The 22,108-nt window shown below is 24.6% G+C and overlaps 3 protein-coding genes across 4 annotated transcripts; 2 read left to right on the top strand and 1 right to left on the bottom strand.

The window, feature by feature from the left end:
* Positions 1–67: 67 nt before the first annotated feature.
* Positions 68–9,092, top strand: LOC113555259 (intraflagellar transport protein 122 homolog). Its single transcript, XM_026959664.1, is given in 27 exon segments — positions 68–296; positions 373–437; positions 685–794; positions 1,021–1,141; positions 1,200–1,484; positions 1,549–1,624; positions 1,686–1,877; positions 2,353–2,441; positions 2,677–2,711; positions 2,714–2,784; positions 2,866–3,006; positions 3,072–3,209; positions 3,268–3,432; positions 3,488–3,607; positions 3,675–3,793; positions 3,860–4,013; positions 5,386–5,547; positions 5,624–5,790; positions 6,065–6,345; positions 6,408–6,552; positions 6,622–6,715; positions 7,606–7,706; positions 7,874–7,982; positions 8,049–8,208; positions 8,366–8,565; positions 8,711–8,875; positions 8,941–9,092. Coding segments are annotated over 26 exon segments (3,537 nt in total). The 5' UTR covers positions 68–296; positions 373–378; the 3' UTR covers positions 9,019–9,092.
* LOC113555260 (60S ribosomal protein L28) lies at positions 9,055–12,570 on the bottom strand. Its single transcript, XM_026959665.1, has 5 exons — positions 12,438–12,570; positions 12,139–12,236; positions 11,927–12,055; positions 9,248–9,361; positions 9,055–9,184 (listed from the first exon to the last, which is right to left on the bottom strand). Exons 2-5 carry the CDS (start codon positions 12,223–12,225, stop codon positions 9,089–9,091), a joined length of 426 nt encoding a protein of 141 aa, XP_026815466.1. The 5' UTR covers positions 12,226–12,236; positions 12,438–12,570; the 3' UTR covers positions 9,055–9,088.
* Positions 12,571–14,767: 2,197 nt separating this feature from the next.
* LOC113551900 (polycomb protein Scm) lies at positions 14,768–21,106 on the top strand. 2 transcript variants are annotated; one of them, XM_026954466.1, is made up of 14 exons: positions 14,768–14,915; positions 15,477–15,544; positions 15,808–15,950; positions 17,105–17,237; positions 17,894–18,015; positions 18,229–18,463; positions 18,547–18,732; positions 18,838–18,984; positions 19,043–19,177; positions 19,290–19,487; positions 20,039–20,197; positions 20,271–20,536; positions 20,619–20,746; positions 20,948–21,106. In XM_026954466.1, the coding sequence occupies exons 2-13, from the start codon at positions 15,523–15,525 to the stop codon at positions 20,742–20,744; spliced, it is 1,872 nt and encodes a 623-aa protein (XP_026810267.1). In that variant the 5' UTR covers positions 14,768–14,915; positions 15,477–15,522; the 3' UTR covers positions 20,745–20,746; positions 20,948–21,106. The 2 variants fall into 2 exon arrangements, with proteins under 2 accessions (XP_026810267.1, XP_026810268.1); XM_026954467.1 differs by lacking the exon at positions 14,768–14,915 and adding an exon at positions 15,133–15,258.
* Positions 21,107–22,108: the final 1,002 nt, after the last annotated feature.

The following is a 22,108-nucleotide window of genomic DNA, read 5'->3' as shown; positions in this document are numbered from 1 at the left end:
CATGGTTTTCTATATGGTTGTAGATAAATTAAATTATTCAAAATTTTAAATTTGTAATTTGTATTCAATAATATTTAATAACTATTGACCAATCTCTGAATCTCGTAATTTAGTATTTTTAAATACCATCAGCTTTTCAAATTTTTAATTTTAAGCATATCTTCTAAATTCAGTTATTAAACAGTAAACATACACTTGTGATGTGTTAGAAATCATTTTTGCCATTAATTTATATAAATAATATTTTTCAACAAACATTAACATAGGAAGTATATGTATATGTAGTACACTTATAAGTTAGTGTTGTTTCTTTTGTCGAATTAGTTTTGTTACTCACATTAGTTATTAACGGTTATACAATTTGTTTTTTAGTTAACGATGCATTGTATTCCCATTTGGCTTCATAAAATACAAGATAAAGATAAAATTCAACAATGGTATTATTTTTATTCTTCCTATATTAACATAAATATTAATAGATAATTAATTTATTATTAAAATTGAAAGTTAACTTTGATTTGGTGGTTTTAACTATTGTTTAAATAACAAGTATAAAACAATTCTTTATAAATAATAACTTTTAGCTTTAAGTTTATATTTTTATGTATAAAATATTGTAGATTTTAAATGAGTACCAAACAAAATACTGCTAATGATTTTTTTTTTATATATATATATATATAGTATTTACAGTATTTGCTTCAGTGTTGATGGTTCCCAATTACTTGTAACAGCAGGTCATGATGTTCTTATTTACCGATCCATTGATGGACATCTTCTACATACTTTAAAAGGTAAATGTATATCACTTAGGCATTGTATTTTGTATCATAATTTTATAATATGTTGTGTAATAATTCACTTACATTTAATTTTATACTTTTTGTTTTAGTACCATGTTTATATTTTTTTTTATCAATATGTAGTTAGCAAAATTTAAAATTATAGACTAAGTACTTATAGCTATACTACAAAACTAAAATGTATTATTTATCATAACACAAATATTTTTACTTTTAGGACACAAAGAAAACATTATTTGTTTAACAAATGCTAAAAATGGTAAACTATTTGCTTCAGGCTCGGCAGATAAAACAGTTATTCTCTGGTCATCTAAATTTGAACCAGTGGGAAAATACAAGTAATCAGTAAAAATTATTTTCCTAATGGTTACTGAATTTTTATATATTTTTATTCAGCCACAATGACACAGTCCAGTGTATGGATTTTAATTCAATTACTCATCACTTAGCGAGTTGCAGTTCTATGGAATTTGGTTTATATTCCTTAGAACAAAAATCAGTTCAAAAATATAAAATCTTGTTTAAAATAAATACATGTGCCTGGTCAACAGATGGTCAATCATTAGCACTTGGATATGATAATGGATGTATTTCCTTACGTAATCGAAGTGGAGAAGAAGTTGCAAATATTGAGCTATCTGATGGACAATCGGTTTGGGCAATTACATGGTTATCATCTAGGTACTTATTGAAATGAATCATTTTCGCATTAAATTTGTGTTAATTATATTTATGCATGTTACAGATATAATGAAGATGAAATTTTATGCATTGCTGATTGGGGACAAAAATTATCATTTTATAATAAAAATGGTTCTGAAGTAATTAATTAATCAATATTCACTTAATAAATAACTAAAAATATCCAAAATATTGTTGTAGATTTTAAAGAATAAAAATATACACTTAGAAGCTTTAACAATTAAAACCATGTGTAATGATTCCTATTTATTAATTGGTGGTTGTAAAGGAAAATGTGGTATATTTTCTTTTGAAGGAATAAAGCTGAGTGAATTTGAAGATAAACACAGTTGGATTTGGGCATCTTCTGTGCATCCACGTTCAAAATTTCTTGTAAGTTTCTTTAAATAAACAATTAATTTGATAACAATTTTTATTTATAATAAGAAATGATATAAACAAGGATTTGTAATGCATTTTTAAGATTTCATCAAGTAACTAAAATATTCTTAAACGTTTTTCTTATATATTGTATTGACAAAATTATTTACTGAATAAATAGCTTCAACTTAAAATTAAAAATACAAATTTTGTTTGTATTCAGGTCTAAGACACAATATTTGTGTCTCATATCTATGTTATATATATTGTTTATATTTAATATTTTAATATAATGACTGAAAAGGTTTCTATTGATTAATGTTTAAAAACATACATTTACCTCTTTGCATTAATATTTACTTAAATAATTTAAAAATGTTTACAATTTCCAAATTTTTTTGCTCTTTGAGTTACTTCTTAAATGTAGTTGTTATGTTATATTTAGTATTGACACTTAAATATAAGTTATATCTATCTATATTAATAGGCGTTAGGTTGTCAAGATGGAACATTAGCTTATTACAAAATCGAGTTCAGTGTAATACATGGACTTTATCAAGAAAAATATGCATACAGGTATTAAAGTTACAATTGTAACTTCACAGTTACACAAAATAAATTTATAAGGTTATGGTACATAAGTTCTTAAATTAATTACTTTGATGTAATTGAAATCACCTATTATTATTCAAATAAATAGCACTGCTGATTATTTCATTATTTTATGGATTTTCACTCACTAACAAGATAATGCTTTTGTTTAAATATGTACATTTTTTATTATTAATTAAATTTTTTTATTATTTGTTAGAGAAAACATGACAGATGTTGTTGTTCAAGATTTAGTACTAACAAAAAAGTACGAATAAAATGCAGAGATTTGGTTAAAAAAATTGCAATTTATAAAGATCGATTGGCTGTAAGTTAAATTTTATTATATTTCAATATCATTCAATACATTTTGAAGTATATACTCTTTATTCTTAATAATTTTATTTAGGTTCAATTACCATCTAAAGTTGTAGTATATGAATCTGTAAATCAAACATCTGAAATGCATTACAGGATCAAAGAAAAAATGGCTGAAAATGCTATTTGTAATCTACTAGTAGTTTGTTCAAATAATTTAGTTTTGTGTCAAGTAAGGAGATTTAAGCACTTTTTAGAAAAATAAAATTTTAATTTGTTTCTAATTTACATTTTTAGGAAACAAGACTTCAATGTTTATCACTAGCTGGTATATACGAACGTGAATGGACCATGAATTCTGTTGTGAAATATTTAAAAGTTATTGGAGGTTCTCCAGGCAAAGAACAAATTTTAGTTGGATTACATAATGGACAAGTATTTTTTAATTCTGTTTTATTAAATCAATTAAATACTAAAGCTATAATATTTATAGGTTTTAATGTTACATGTTAATAGTTTAGTAGTACAGCAATTATTTAATGTTACTAAAAGCGTTCGTTGTTTTGATGTGAATATATCAATGGACAAAGCGGCTATTGTTGATGATGAAAACAAGTGTTCATTTTTTGATATGAAATCAAAAAAGCTTCTTTTTCAAGTAAATCATCTAATGTAAAATTTTGTAACTTAAAACTACATGTTATGTAATTTAGGAGTCTGATATTACAAGTGTGGTTTGGAATTCAAAATTTTCTGATATGGCATGTTTTTCGGGTAAACATATATTTAACATCAAAGTTAATGAATTTCCAGCTCATCAACAACGTATTATAGTAATAAATTAATTTTTAGTATAAACCACATTTATATATGATGTAATAAAATGCTTCAATATTTTAGGGACATGTAATAGGCATGTGGGGTTCTAGAATATTTTCTCTAAATGATTCTATAGTATCTGTTATTGAAGTGGCATTATCAGTTCCATTATATCAATGTTTAGAGAAAAAATATTTTAAGTATGTAAAAATTGTTTATAAATATGTATAATAAAAATTATATTAATTTATTTATTTATTTTTTAGCAAAGCATATCAAATTGCCTGTCTTAATGTCACTGATACTGATTGGAAAATATTAGCTCGAGAAGCCTTAGAAAATTTTGAACTCTCAATTGCCAAGAAAGCTTTTGCTAATATAAAAGAATTTAAGTACTTGGAGCTAATCGCACTATATGAAGTAAGTTTGTAACACATTTTAGATTCTGAACAGTGAACAGAGTAATGAATGTATTGATTTTACATTGATGTATGTTGTTTTTTTTTTTGTGTTTGATATCATGTTTTTGAGTTGAATAGTGCTTTTTTTTTTACTTGAGTCCCTCTTTAAGAAGGAAATTGAATCTGGTTTGTACTTTTGGTGGGTCAAAAGTCAAAAATTTTCAGTAGTTTACAAAAGTGTCAGGAAAAACCTTAAAAAAGTAATGGAAAAACGGGAAATTTTATGCATAAGCAGTTTATAACAAAATCTATTTTTTTATTTTGCTATAACTCAAAAACAAATCATTGTAAATACTTGAAATTTTCAACAAATGTTTATTTTATCGTTTTCTATTTGCGATTAAATTTTTAAAATATTTTTGAGTTTTTTTAAGCTATTTATAGACAATTCAAATTTTTGATTTTTCTAAGTTTTGTTTTTTTGAAATGCCTAAAAAAAATTCTAGTGTCAATATAGAAAAAATGTTATGAGCTCATAAAATTTCATTTTTAAACAACAGCCTACATTTTTGATTTTATCATTAGTAGCATAATACTTTTTTAATAATATATGCATATTGAATTTTAAACTAATAGTTTTTATTAATCAGCTTCTGGATAAAACTAATTAATTGACAAAGAAGAGACCTTTTAAATTTGTAACCAAATAATCAGCTTATAGACTTATAAAAATTCTAATTATTTATACTATTATGCTTCAAATTATTAAATCTAAAATATAGTTGTAGAGGTTAGACATGATAAGTGTTATGACAACATTTTAAAAATATTATATATTTACAGTGGCGGCTCGTGCATATGTGCGATGGTGCGGTTGCACTCCCTACAGAAATGAACAATTTATAGTACAAATATATTTACAAAATAAATTGGTACATATTTTAGTATATTGTATATAGTATTTATATTAACAAATTAATAATTAAGTATATATTTTTTAATTATTATTAAAATTATTTCATAATTTATTAAAATATTGTTACGAACTTGCGATGTTATTATACAGGTATATGAATAGCTATATATACCTATGTAACGTTGCAGCTTAAAAATAATAAAAATACCGGTTTCTCATATAAACTGTAGGTTTAATAATATTATACGAGTAATAATATCATCACGACGGCGCGGCGGCTGTAGAAGCTTATTATGTGCGGCGAATACTGTCGCTCAAATTAGACGGCAACGACGTGTTTAATTTTATATGATGTATTATAGTTCTTTAATTTTTTCAACACACTCCTGTGCTAAACTATCACGAGCCGCCATTGTATATATATAAAAACTATACTATTGACATCTATATGAGTATAATTGAAAATATTTAAAAGGAAAAAGGATCACACAATGATAAAGATAAGCACTGTCTACTAGCTGATGTACTTGCCTATGAAGGGAAGTTTAAAGAAGCTGCTAGAATTTATCAAGTATGGGGTTTTGAACATAAAGCTTTCACCATGTTTACTGATTTGAAAATGTTCGATTTAGCACAAGTATTATACATTTATTTTTTTATTTTTTATATAATAATTTCTATAATACATGATAAATTAATTAACTGATTCTTAGGAATTTATTGGATCAAATACTGCTGGTGAAAATAAAGAACTACTTATTAAACGTGCAGAATGGGCAATGAGCATTGATGAACATAAAGTAGCAGCAGAACTATATATTTCAGCTGAAGAATTTGACCGTGCTATTGATATTATGGTTCATAACTGTTGGACACATATGTAATTTTGTATTTATTGTTCATTAATTATATTTTATATTAAGTAAATATTAATTTTTCTCAATTAGTTCAAATATAGATTTATTTCTAGCATTCTAGGGAATAAAAGAACTGAAAAAATTGAAGTTTGAATTTTTAAAGATTTATAAGTAGTTATTATTGATTAATCTATTTATATAGATAATTAGAATCATATGGGGAAACTCATGATTTTGTATATAATTTAACTATGTGGAAAAACAAATAACTATTTAATATATTTTACATTTTTATAGGTTATTAGAACTTGGACGTCATTCTGACAAAGCTGAAGAAGTAGTTCTAAGTAGAATTGGTGATGAACTTCGTAAACTAGGTGATACAGAAAGTGCTGTTGAAATATATTCTAAATTGGGCAAGGATATGGGCCCTGACATGGTATCTTTGCATGTAGAAGCTCATAATTGGGATCAAGCTTTTGCCCTAGTTGAAAAAAATCCAATGTTTGCTCCTCTAGTATATTTACCATATGCTGAATGGTTGGCAGAAAATGATAAATTTGTTGAAGCACAAAAGGGTATTTAATTTATAGTTTTGTGTTTTTGTTTTTCTATTGTATTTTTTCTTTTTCTTTTTTAGCTTTTCTTAAAGGTGGTCGACCAGAACGTGCCTTTCAAGTATTACAGATGTTAACTGAAAATGCTGTTGATGAACAACGTTTTCAAGATGCTGGTCATTATTATTGGTTATTAAGTAGACAATATTTAAATATTGCTTCAAATAGGTAAATGCTATCATTTACTTATTAAATGAAAAGACATTATTATGCTTAGCAAAAAGTTATTTATTTCAGTAATGATAACTCGGACAAAATGATAAACCAATACAATTTATATGACAAGTATGCTTCAATATATTATGCGTACAATGCTATTCACCGTTATATGGTTTGTACAAATCATTAAGCCCTATTTATTGTTAAGTACTCATACTTTTATTCATACCATTTTACAGAAAATTAGTTTTAAACGTTAATAATAGAAATTAATATTTAAATAAGTACTAAATTTGTATATATCAAAATAGTAATGATGTTATAAATAATTTATTATATATATATAATTTCCTTAAAATGACAATTATATTTAATTGTTAATTATGTTACTTATGGCAGTGGTTCCCAATTGGTGGTCCCCAGACCCCCAGGCGTCCTTGTGTTGATGTTAAGGAGTCCGTGGTTGTGTAGATATATCTTTAATTGTGTGTTGTACTGAAGTGATATTTTTATCTTATTTTAGTAAAATTATTAAATTTGTTTTAATTTGAAATTTTAGGTATTTTGAAAAGTTTTGAACTATCTCTATTGAACTCGATTATCGCATAAAAAGATCAACAATAAATGTATTATAAATGTTTATAATTTTCATAATTAAACAAAATTGAAAAATAAGTATTTAAAATATTTAGAAATAAGGGGTCCCCGGACCAATTTAAGTTATTGGTAGGGGTCCATGACATCATACTAAATGGGAACTACTGACTTACGGTATTATATTATTACTCTAAGTTATAATAATAGCTATAGCCCATATTAATAAATAATTAATTATCATTATCATTCTCTACCATGAGCCATTTCTAGATGAAAAAAAAAACATTTTTTTTTTACTAAAATAAAATATATATTTCACATGTTTTTGTAGTATTTCCCTCATGGGTGCATACATAATTAAATTATAAAATAATATAAATTTGATCATGATCTTTCATTTTTTGGATGCTTGTTTCTTTAATATACACAAAACCCATTGTTATTTTCTGCACTTTTGATTTACAGGAGGATCCTTTTATGTCATATCAACCAGAAACTTTATTCAATATATCACGGTTTCTTATAAATGAAACAAAAAATATACATCTAAAAGGTGTTTCAAAATTGTAAGTTATTTATTTTTAATAAAACAATATCAAGTTATATATTAATCAAGTAATAAACTTTGAATATTTGAAAACTTCCATAAAAATTTTACTTAAATTTACTAAATGGTCACTCATAAATTAGTGATTACGAATCAAATATTTTAGTTAACTGTTAATTTTTTTAGTGCAATATTATATTCATTTTCAAAACAAGCTCTTACCATGAGAGCATTTAAATTAGCAAGACAAATTTTGACAAAATTACAACAGCTGAGGATTCCTCCTGAATATCAAGTATAATAATTTATTTTAATTAAAAATGTGAAATTGAAATATATTTATTTTATTTTATTAATCAAGGACTATGTAGATCTAGCTTCACTGAGTATTCGTGCAAAACCATTTCATGACAATGAAGATCTTTTATCAATGTGTTATCGTTGCTTGACTTATAATTCTCCAGTTGTTCAAACTTGTATCACATGCAACCATAAGTTTATATTTTCATACATAAAATTTGGTTTGTATTATAGTATAAGGGATTGTTTACTTAAATTGATTCATTATGAAACTTGATTTTTCAATTTTAACACTAAGTGATAATATAGTAAATAAATTAGCAGTTTAAATAAGTAACTGATGTCAATTCAAAACAAATAATTTAACGTTTTTATTAGAAATTTTACCATTAATTGAATTCCAATTGGAAGATAATATATCAGACAATGAAGCATTAAAACTAATACAAAATTCTTATGATGAACATAAACCAAAAGAATCTGAAGAAAAACCTTATAATGTAGATAAGTTTATTTTAGATGAAGAAAATCAAGATCATTTAGTTGATCCATTCACATACAAACTTATGAATTTTGAGGTAAAAACGTGAAGTACTTCTATGATAATCATTTATCAATATTTATAGTTCATTAAGTCATCCTTATTTTATATTATTTTTTAACTGTTGTATAACCATATATAATTATAATTATTATTATGCTTGACTTTTTTTTTTTATCTAGAATAAAGAAAAAACTTATCAACCCATAAAAGTTAACAAAACTATTTTACAATCAATGAGCACTACTAGTATTATAGTTTGTAAATGGCCAAAACCGTTAAAATTTAAATATTACAGAAACGTGTTACCAGGATTTTCTGTGACAAACTGTCAAAATTGTTTTAAGGTGTGTGTGTATATATATATATATTTATTATATTAAATATTTATAACATAATAATTATTTTTCAGATGTTTCATTCAGATGAATATGAAGTTGAAATCTTAAGGTTAGGTCATTGTCCGTTTTGCAGAACAAAGACAGGATAGTAATAAAATGAGGATAAGAAGAAAATACACTGTACATTAAGTCAAAAAAAAATATATATATTTAAAAATATTAAGCATCAGGTTTCTTGCTTTTACCCAACTTCTTTAGGGTCAACGAAGCTCGTTTTTGTGATTCCAAAATGGCACTGGCCCTTCTCAAAGAAGCCTAAAACATCAATCATAAATAAATTTAATTGTTAATTATCTAACATCAGTGATTTTTTAGTACTTGAATAAGGTCTTTTCTGTAGTTGTTTCCAAGCAAATATTTCCGCAACTTGAACAATGATCTTCTTGGACCACTAGTAAAGTTAACTTTAACCAGAGACTTTCCTGGTTTATTCTAAAAAATAATGAAAGAACTAATTATATATTGTGAGAGTGAATAAAAAATAAACATCTAGTCTAAAGTAATATAAAAAATTAGGGTTTAATTTCATTTCAAATTTAGGATACTCTAAGTCATTTTAAATTACTTCACAAAAACCTTTGCCCATATACTATACAATACAGGCAATGATAAACAAATTATATCTAGTTTCTTAATAGAAATATAAAATATATTTTAAAAGCATAAAAAAGCAATATTTAATACCCATCAGTTATACAGTTATTCACTTCATAAAAATATCAGAGTTGGTGAAGCTATATTCATCAATTGGGAACAATTTTAATCCTTCAACTACTAAAATAAATGAATATTAATTAAAATTATAAAAAATAATATTTATTACAAGTTGATAAGTGTGAGCCATTAATCCTGTATCACATATTACTTATTTATATCTAAAAATATCAACTAACAAAAATAATTAAATTCTAGTTAGTGTTTTTACTGTAAACTTTTATAATCAGTACAAAGATATGATAGAATAACAAAAGTTTTGCCAAATTTTTAACATGATCATACGAGAAACACCTAGCAAAAACAAAAAATCATGTTCACACATCTAAGATGTACATTATCTGCTCTCATGGTAACCACCAACAACTCTTATGTCCATCCACAAAGAGTAGAATAAACATTTTTGACTAAGCTATAAACAAGATTATGTATATATTTTCTAAGTTACAATAAAAATTATGATTTGTCTTTTAGTTTTTTTAGGAATAAAAATTTGGCACTTACTCTAATACATATACATAGCCTATGTTAATAGGGGAACATGACATACAATTTGTTATACAAAAAGAAAAATGTATTGAAATATACCAACAGTTTATCAGATTTAAAATATATTAACTTCAATTTATTTCAGAGTTGGTGAAGCTTTATTCATCACTTAATTGTTGGTATAATGTATTAAAATATTTGTTTAATCAAAATAAATAACATTAATAGATAAACCTTATTTAATAGAAATTGTGTTCTATACATTTATAAAAATCAAAATCTTAAGGTATTAAATAATCATAATGATAAGACATTGTTGCTCTTACAATAAACTTGGAATTCCCCCCAATAATTAGAAAGTATTAACCAATAACTTATTAGTAGGGCTCGGAAGTTGTTGCATTTGCATGTTTTTTCTTGAACCGTTAGATTTATTGCAAAGTGAGCTAGAAATTCATTCTAAAACACTACGAAATACATATTAAAAGTTTATAGTTCATATACCTGCAGAATATTTAGTGATTTTTAGACTAAAGAGCATATTTCTTACTTGATTTTACAATTTTTTAAAGCATATTTTGATTTATGAAGATTTACTATAAAAATTTGTAAATAAAAAAAATAAATACATCAATATTAAGATATTAGATATTCTTGTATCGTATTTTTTTATTTTTTTTTTTTTAATTAAGATTGAAAATTAAAAATCAGAATTATTTTTATTGTTTTATTTTTTTCGGGTTTATAATATTTTATAAAATATTTTTGAGTAAAAAAATAAAATATAAGTACATATTTAGTACTTTTTTAGTGCATCAAGTTCTGAGCCCTACTTAATAGTATATTACATACCAAATTTACTTAAGAAAATATAGTAGATTCCGCTTAATGTAAGCACGTTGGGATCTGCCCTGTTTGCCCACATTAACTGGAATTAGTTAAAAAAAATGATCATATTAAAAAGTCAACAAAAATCCCTTTCTGCGTGAATTTTTATTTTTTTTTCCAAAAAAATGTACTTATTGTAGAAAAACACCAGGATGGTGGAAAAAATATTCAAGTGCAACTACCACTAAAAGTTGATTAAGGGTTAGTATGGACCCAAAATTAGTTTATGATATATTTCAATAAGTATTAAACATAAAAATCTATATTATTTTTAATAAATTCCAGATAAAAAGTACTATAAGTTAATATTTTTTTTATGATCGTTAGTATCATTAGTACCAAATTATTATTGTTATAATAACATAAAGTGGATAGTTTTTCACTTAGCACAACAATAATATTTTCAGTTGTTTATTTATCATTTGAAGTTCACAATTTTACCGCTAGGTTAATGTACCTTACATCAAAATTGTTTGCCTTTTTGTGCCGAATCTGGCCGTATATGCAGTAACATTGTAACTTTTATTTTCAACAATAGAAACTATGAAAAACTTGTCTGTACCATTTTTGGTACTAATATGCAGAAAGTGGTTTTAAGGTATAAATGGTTATGCTTATAAATACTTTTGATAAACATGTCTTATAGATATGGCGAAACCTGATGAAATTAGTCATTTCTAAATACATATGTGTATCTAACACTGTGATAAAATAAAAATTGCCCAGATTAACAGAATTAAGTGTCCATATTACACGGTTTTTTTAACGTTGTTAATATACATTTGTATTAGGACCAGACATTTTTTCCCATATTAACTAGTGCCCACATTGGATGGAATCCACTATACAAGACATTATCACCAACTATAGTATTAACATAACAATTCATAATCATTGAATACTCACTGCCAACTTGCGCTTTTTAGTAATGACAGTGAAACCTTTGTTATTAGGAGCAGATTCCACACCAATACTGTTATCGTGTACAAGACCATTGTAACGTTTTGAGGCCAAGTTTGTCAAATTCATTGGTTCCTAAAATAATTTTGCAAGTTAAGCCATATTTTAAAAATAATAAAATATATTAAATTTAAATAGATAACTGAATTTCAACATACTTTGCTGAATGGTTTCTTAATGTTAGTTTTCTTAGACAAAAACGCATTACTGTTCCTGATTATCATCCAGCTGAGATCGGCCGACATCGTGAATGAGTCTAAAGAGAAACATAAAATGACATGTATAGTTTTCACAAATTAAAAATAAGTAAACAACTCGACACATGGTTCTACTGAAAGATTCAGTAATGTTACATTAAAAACAAAAACACCAAGAGAATACATTTTATTATACAAATAAATGTGGATAACATAATAATTCTATACTTATTTGTATAATAAAATCTAAATTTACTTACATATTGTCCGAATTTGAAGTTAATTACAAACTTACAGTACGAAACTTAATATGAATAATAAGTGAATGTGAAATTATTAAAAATGTCAATCCAACTCAAAAGTAACCTCAAAACAATGATCATTCAATACAACCTATTCCCAAACTTAAAATAACAGTGTTTGTCAAATCACAATATTTGTTGGTACTACTGATTTAACTGATTTAATCTAAAAATGTAAATCCTGATAAAGTGATAATACTGATAATGTGATGGTCATAAACATTATATATATATTCATGGTGTTGTATATTAAGGATTTATTGCCATTTTTCGTGTACCCTTTTTTTTAGATTCTGAACGGAGTGATGAATGTATTGATTCTACAATGTAGTGTGTTTATTTTTTTATATTTTTTTTTTTTTTTGTGTCTATCATCACGTTTCGGAGTAGTAATAATGCTTTGATTTTTAACTTCAGCCCCTCTTTGAAAAGGAAAATTCATCTAGTTGGTACTTTGGAGAGTCAAAAGTAAAAAATGTACAGTAATTTTCAAATGCATCAGAAAAAACCCTGGAAAAATAACGAAACTCGACTAAAAACTAATTTAATAATTTAACATCACGACAGTCGACGGAATACTAACAACTAATGTACCAATTGTCATTGTAGTAATGATACAAAACTGATCAATAAAATGTATGTAAAGATAAACTCAATTAAACATCAACAGGTACCCTGGGCCCGGGCTGCAGCCTCCCTAGCCCCCCTTAAGTTGGGCTCTGTATACTATATTATTATTAATAAGAAAAAAATTACAATTTTAACGAAAAAAAATTTTAAAATTTAGAAAAAAACGAATTTCCATGCAGATTCCTATAGGCATGATACATTTCTTACTTTTACAATTTTAGTCACTAGTCGTATAGGGGTAACTATACAGGGCAGCTCGTTTTCTATTTATGAGTAGTTACCCTAACGTCACTAACATTGTATGTCATACCATCCGGCATCGTCTATCCTCATCACGGATTAAATCTGCTATGCTCAGTGCCCACAGTGGCGTAGACATGATTCCTGAAAGAGGGGATCAAAAAAAAAAAAAAAGCTAAATGAGAGAGGAAAATTGAAAAACCCCCTACCTTCCCAAGACTTGGTAGCAAAATATAGGAACAAATGAGGAACAATAAATATAATTTGAATTGATTCAAAATTTACATTAAACACAATAATAATAATTAAATTAACAAATCTAGTTTTTTAAATTTCTTTTTTTTTGCTAGTTAGTCTAAAATTTCGCTGTAATGTTGTACCTAATTAAATATTTTTGTAAACTGGCATAAGTTTTAGGCCATTTTGTCGTTCCAGTAACAAATACATTTTCAACATTCTCGTAAGTGTCTATGTATATTGTAAACGCGATGAACTAAACCCGTAGCGATAATGATGTCATTAGTCGATTCTCATAGAAACGATAATATATCTGATAACATTTAAAACACAGACTCACAGTGGAAGCATAGCCTTTTTAGTCGAGCCTACATACATAATAACATATTTTATATAAAGTATTGTCTATAAATAATAAGATAAGCTATAACAAAGAATAATCATAATTGTCACTCATCATTGACCATTTCAACTAAAAAAACATTACTTTGCTACAAATAAAATAAAATTAAAAAATAATTAAATAAAACCTCGATAGATCATAATATCACAAAATATTACATTGTAGTGCATTAGTACATACTGCATAATATAAGCAAAAAAAAACCCAAGGGAGGGATCTGACCCCCATGTCACCCCCTTGTATACGCCACTGTGTGCTCAGAATACACGAGGCTAATACTATATAGTAAGCTAGAAAACTAGTAATTTTAGCCTCATGTAAACAGAGCTAGCTTTGTTTTGTAGTTAGAAAGCTAGTGAATATTCTAGTAAGCTAGCATGTCAAGCCAGGCTAATTTTATAGGATTGTGTTCTATTTTTTTAAAGCTAGCTTCTTCCAAACCAGGATAGGCTCTCTAGGAATAGCTATTAGCTAGTTTGCTATCGTAGCTTAAAAACTAGCCTCGTATATTCCGGGTACTGTAGTCAATGGCGCGTGGGCACCGGTATATTATTTATCTGGATGATTTTAAATGGTGTTTAAGGTTTAGATTTAAAGCTTATTATAAAGCTTGGTTTAAAGTTCATACTATTATCTCGTGGGAAAAACTGCCCCATGATACTATGAGTATCAACTATGTTCCATGAAATTTTTATTTAAAAATTAACCATGGTTGTAGATACTACTGTTATGTAAACTTTGCATTTTGTAAGCCAATGTTATCTTTAATATCCGGCCAATGGCGGACTAAGTTCTTTTGTTGACGTTTTTTCTTTAGACTCTTAAAAAGCCGATAATGCTATTTATCTAATCAACTTTTAAAAACTATTGTCCTAGTTTACTGTTTAGTTGTTCTACTTCAAAACTTTTATACAAGTAAATTTAAAGTAAGTTTAATTTATTTATTGCATTTATTTTATCGATTAATTAATTAATAATTAACGAACGAATTACAGCCATCTGGATATGACTTTTATTTACTTAATTTTTTTTTAAATTTTAAATTCTTTAATTCTTAGTCGTGAAACATGATGTCTATTATCAAATATCAAGTTTTTGATATTAATTAAATTTGTCAATAGTTGATTACTACTTATAAATTATAATACTTATACTACTATGAATATATACATTTATATTATTATAAATAGCTATATACATTAAATAAGTTTGGCAAATAGTTTAGGTGTTCATTTAGTATCTTTTATATAACATAATAAAAAAAATTGAGTAAGTACCTGAATTTTTGTTATCAGTAATCTATTTTAACTAAACTATGAAAATGATTTTGTAGTAGTTGTATTATAAAATTAAAATAGAGAACACTTATTATATATAAATTAATTTTAATTTTATTAAAGGATACCAAATTATAACAATTATATTAATTATTATTTATATTAAATCTTTAGGTAACAATTTATTATTGTTAATTTTTTATATTCTAGGTTAAAATAGAAAATTAAGAACTTATTTGGACTTAATTCTATACTTATGCAAACCAACAAGATGAGAGGTATGTTTCAACTATATTTTACTAATTTGTAATAACTAATAAGTGTTAAATATATCAAGTAAACATACTGAGTTATTTTTTTCTCTAAGAAAATTCAATTTAACTTATTTTAACCTAAAAGTGAATCTATAGTTTGAAATTGAATATAATAGAAGTCTGCTTAAAATTACATTATTATAAGACTCAATTTTAATCAGATCTTACATTTTTACCTATACATACAAAACAAATCTTCTAATTAGTTAATATTTTACCTTTTTAAGGTCGCCCTCCAAAGGCAAAGTCAACATGTACTATGTGCAATGACTCAAAGCATCCTTTAAATTATGTATTACCTACACAAAATGGAAAAAAAGAATTTTGTTCTGTTAATTGTCTTACAGAATTCCGAAAAGAATATGTTAAGGTAATTATTATAATTTAATAATATGTGTAAATTAGTTAATTAGCTATTTAGAGTAACAGTAAAATATTATTATACCATAGTGAGGCTAGAAATAACATGAAAGTAAGTGTTGTGCACTAAATAAAAGTTTAAAAATTAAAATATTAAGGCAGATATTACATTTTTTTTTAAAAAGACTTATTTTGTTTTCAAAATTTGACTATTAGAGACATATAAATTTACATTTTTATTGTTTTCATGTTTCATATATCATATATAAATTAATATTAAAGTTCATAAATACATTTTTATATAGTTATAAATAATAAATATGTACATACTGACCATTAAGTATATTAAAAAAATATATCAAGTATACTCATCCCATTTTTCTTTGAATAATGAATTCATTAAAATTCTGTAATTTAAATTTTATATTTAAAAATAAAAAATCACCCTGCAATATATACAATCAATTTAAAGTTCCAGGTTTATTCAATTTATGGCATTTGTTAGCATTTAATATTTCTGAGTACAATATAGATTCAAATTATATTTTACAACCCAAATATTTTACTTTCATTAGAATATTTGTTAACTCAGTTACAAATGTGGATGTATATAATTAAAATACTGGTTTTTTTTCTGTTACTAATCTTAACCACATTTATTTAATTTTATCTTGTATAAAAACACATACTTAAGACTTCTTATACCTTTTAATCAGATAATTTAAGTTAATTAAAAATGGTTAGAAATTTATTTCTTAAATAATTCACAGTAAAAAATAAAACTAAAGTTAGGTACCCATAATAATGCTGTCATATCAACTGATTAGTTGCTAATTATATTCATAAGACTTGACTATCTTAAATTTGTATTTGATTTTTTTTTTTAAAGTTTTTTTAGGTTTTGTTATTTAATAATAGTAACCAATTTTGATAATTTAAGCTATAATTATTAAACTATAATATTTGATTGTATTTTATTAGTATTATTGTTTAAAATATCTTAATCTATTTATTTATGTTATACAATTTAAATAAGAACTGATACTTAATTACACAACAGGTTAAATTATGTGAGTTTTTTATGACATTTATTTTATTTTTTAGTACTAAATATAAATCTTTGTATTTATTTAACTAAATTTAACTCTGTTATCATTACTTTAGAACGGATGTGCAAATTGTGATAATATAATTAAAGGCTCTCCAGTTAAACAAGAAAATCAAGATTCTACACCAAAAAACTTTTGTTCAACTGCTTGTTTAAATAAACATCAAAGAAAAGAACAAACCAAAAAAAGTTAGTACTTATATTTAATTTTAAAACCCTTACTGAACTTTTATATTTGTATATTTGTATTATAATACCTATAGGAGCGTATTGGTGAATTTTTTCGGCTCAGTAAATATGGATCTAACCAGCCCATGCCGCACAAATCTAATTTTCCCCCCTTTCCCTTCTCACAAAAGAGCATAATTTTATTTAAATTTCAAAATTAGTAAAATATATAATACTTATAAGTTATAGTTATAGCTAATAGTTTAATTGAACTTGAAGTTTGATTTTATTACATTTTTTAATTTATACAAAAAATATCCTTTAATATTAACTAAAGGACCTAATTAATAACTAAAAGATGTTCAATTTAAACTTTCATTTAATATTCTAATCCTTTTATATAAATATTAAATATATATAAAAACAGTTCATTATTTCTCCAACTGACCATAATATAATATTGACTTGTCTTTACTATATAAAAATAATTGATAATTTTTTGTTTCTTAATTATATTAGTTTGCAACATAAATATATTTTAATTCAAAATAATCATTACTAAGTTCTCTAAAAAGCAATTTATTCTTGTTTTTTAATAATAATTAGGTAGTAATTACTAACTTTATTTTGATGTTAAATATTGAAATATATTATTTCATATTTTTTCGATGTTTTAGCTGTATTTGGAGATGTTCAAGTGGAAAATCCATTTTCTACTCATGGTAATCCAGTATTTGATTGGGATAATTATCTTAAAGAAACTTCAAGCACAGCAGCTCCTACTTATTGTTTTAAACAGGTTAAATAAAGTTAATAAATCTTGAGTGATTTTTCTTGAACTTGTATATTGAATATATTATATGCATTTTATGTCTATACCTCAATACTTTTGGTTGTAATTAGTTATTAAAAATTTATCTAGGTTTAAAAAATATAATTTCATCAAACTTAAATTAATTTTAAATTATATATTATTATCTAACTTATTAGAATAAAATATTATTACATTTAGCATGAAGTATCCCCTGAAAATGAATTTAAACCAAGTATGAAATTGGAAGCAGTTGATCCACGGAACATAACATCTATGTGCATTGCAACCGTCATAGGTGTTGTTGGCCCTAGAATACGTCTTCGTCTAGATGGAGGAGATAATAAAAATGATTTTTGGCGATTAGTTGACTCTTCAGAATTAAAACCCATAGGTTACACAGAAAAAAAAGGTGGAATGTTACAACCTCCACTTGGTAAATTTATAATATTTTATATATTTGTATTTAATTATTATTATTAGTGAAAGTTGATTATACATTTTTAAATATATTTTTAGGCTTTCGTATGAATGGTTCACTTTTCCCCATGTTCCTAGTAAAAACCCTTAATGGAGCTTTCTATTCTCCAGATACTGCTTTTAAATCTGAACCAGATACTCCTACTGATAATCTATTTAAAGTTGGTCAAAAAATTGAAGCAGTTGATAAAAAAAATCCACATTTAATTTGTGTAGCAACTATTGGTAAGTTAATTAATTATATTAACTTCTTTATAATCAGTAAACTTATTTTTTAAATATTTAATAAAATTAATCAACTAAATAATTATATTGTATTAATTGTATTAGGTGATGTTAATAAAAACAATATATTTGTTACATTTGATGGATGGAGAGGTGCATTTGACTATTGGTGTTCATATGATTCTAGAGATATATTTCCTGTAGGATGGTGTGTAAAAAGTGGCCATCCACTGCAGCCACCTGGTCACAAAGGTAATAAATATTACACTTGGGAATTATAGTAAAAAAATTAACAAATCAACTATTGCAGGATCTCGTTATTCAGGAGGTAGACCAAATAGTGCACAATCTTCAGCAAATATGAAACACAATTTTAATGATTCTATAAATTTAACTCCAGATAGTGCAAGTGATCTTGAAGCTGGTATTCAAGAATCATGTTCTGGTATTAAAAGTTTTTTGTTAATCTTATTTAATTAAATTATAAATTTGATTTATTTATAATTAAATTATAAATTTGATTTATTTATAATTAATTAAAACAATTTAATTTTCAGTGTTTATAAACCATGAGTGCAAGTGTGGTCCATTTATGGATTCTTCTAAATTATTTGAACTTCCCAAGCAATTAGGGCCGGGATTAGTACAAAAAGTTTTAAAAGATACTATACAACATTTAGTAAACACTGCACATGATATACAATCAGTTACAACATTGATGAAGAAACAAGGTGATAGTACATGTACAATAACAGGTAAACTCAACAAATATTAATTATATACTACACTTATTTTTAGATCAGTTATGTAGTCAACTTATGTTATCTTTTTCATTAATATTAAATCATAATATAATAATTTAACCAAATATAAAAAAAAAAGTATTTTTAATCTTTTTAATAAATTTATATGGTATAAAATAATGTGTTTTAAGAAGGCATGAATCAACTATGTATGAATTTCTAATATAGTTCAAACTATTTATGCCATCATTTTTAATTTTAATTTTTTATATAAATAAGTGATGATTCATTATAATTTTTTTTTTAATTTACATGTTTTTAAATCTTATTATAATTAAATAAGTTCTGCATCATAATAGAACTTTTTTTTAATGAGTCGAATAGAACCTTCTATTCAAAAAAACTTAACCCAGTTTGCATTTATAAAAACTAACTGAACCTATACTAATCTCAATAATCCCCATCTCAACGAAAACAAAATTTTAATTTTTGTCAAAAAATAATTATAATTTTTTATAATTCATAATAAAATCATAATGTTATACAATTTGTTTGATATTCAGCTACATATGAAGGAAAATCTCGAGTTTTTAAATTACCAAAAATTGAAAAAACAGATGAATTTTGGGACTATATCAAAACTCTGTTAGAGGATTTATCATGTTGCAAAAATTTGTTAAGTCCTGCTTTAAATGTTTGTTCCGAGTGTAAACTAGAAAAGAGTAAATAATAATATTTAATAGTTATAATAATATAAAATGTTTTATATTGTTAAACTAATTGTTTTTATTTTAGACGTGAACGAAGTAATAACAAACGATAGCAAAAGTATAAAACGACATGGTTCACCAGAAAGTTCAACTCCAGATGAAGTAACATTAGTAACAAAAAAATTATGTACAACAGAACCTGAAATGGAAGCTGCATCTTCAACAACACCAACTGAAGGTCCATTAAGATTACCTGTAGACCCTGCAGAATGGTCCGTAGAAGATGTTATACAACATATAAATTGTATAGACTTACAATTGAATACATTTGCTGATCTTTTTAGAAAACATGTAAGATTTATTATTTAAGATTAAATTTTTAAAAGCTTTATACCAATATTAACATATTAAATAAATAAAATTATTATTTAAGGAAATTGATGGAAAAGCTTTACTATTATTGAACTCTGATACAATGATGAAATACATGGGACTTAAATTAGGGCCTGCTTTAAAACTTCAAAATTTAATTAATAGATTAAAACCTCGACGGAGATAAAAGTAAGTTGTATTTATTAAAAACCTTTTTTATAATAAATTCTAAATTTGATATTTTCAATTATTAATACTCGAGTCACACAACATACACAATAAATATAGATAATATAGAATCAACTAGAATAAAATATGAGAATTTTAATTATTATAATTTTTTTATTTTTTTTTTGTTAAAGAAATATGTTTTTAATTTTTGTTTTACAGGTCAATAACATTGGGAGCTTATTATTCAAGGTTGATAACAATGAATTTTAGATTATTAAAAGTTATTTCTCCAACTATTATAATGTATTATGAATGATTGGTGCTTAGGTAATAGATATTTACTATGAAATCACGTAAATTTAAAAGTTTTTTAATTATTAGTAATTATGTTTTCCTTAATAAATATATTATTTTATTTATGAAATTTCTATTAACTAACTTTTAATCATTATTCATTTTTGTTTTCTAATTTATATGGAAAATGATATATTTTTATCTGATAAAATATAAAATATAGTTATAGTTTTCTTATCTCTACATTTTGAACCATATTTGTTGTCATTGAATCTAATTATTAATTAATAATCAATATGTTAAGAGGATGTTACATATTGTATTTTTACCTCTGTCTACACCATAAGACTAATAGTAAGCTTTAAGTCAATATGCAATTCAACTGATTTATTTTCCCTGTGCTCAGTGGTGATTAAACAATATACAAATTTGGCATGTTGTATGATGGAAAAAAATTAATAGTCATTTGTACTTTTAATATGTTTCATACTTTTTTTTTAAGAATAACTTTCTTATAATTAGTAATGTATTATCAAGTTTATCAGAAATTATTAAGAAATGATAATTACATACCATATGAATTTTTTATAGAAAATATTAATTGTTGTATGAATTTTTTTTTTTGTACCATAAAATCAGAATATTTTTCTTTGTAAAATGGTTTTTATTGGGTATATTTAAGTTTTATATTGCCTATTATATTAGTGATTGAATTAATTAAATAATATTATTGTAAGTATTAATTTGATATTCTGGGAACCAAAACCTCGCTTAGCACAAACATTAAACTATAGTCCATAATATCCTATTAGCTAAAATTATTAGTTTAATTAGTAGTAACAAGTAAATAACTAGAAACAAATAATTTTATAATATTAAAAACGGTAATTGTGATCATATGAAAGTTATAACATTTTACACTCCATGGTTTTGTACTTTTAATTTATGTTATTTTTTTGTTATTAGCTTTAATTTATGTGTAAGATAAATCTGTAATATTTTATCATAATTCAACTTTTGTAATATAGGTTTATTTGAACTTATTTTTAGTTATAGAAATATTTATTTTATTTATTAATTATATCG

Source organism: Rhopalosiphum maidis, chromosome 2, assembly GCF_003676215.2.
Source record: "Rhopalosiphum maidis isolate BTI-1 chromosome 2, ASM367621v3, whole genome shotgun sequence".
NCBI lineage: Eukaryota > Metazoa > Arthropoda > Insecta > Hemiptera > Aphididae > Rhopalosiphum > Rhopalosiphum maidis.
The sequence above is the reverse complement of the archived record's forward strand: the minus strand, read 5'-3'. Positions and strand labels throughout refer to the sequence as shown.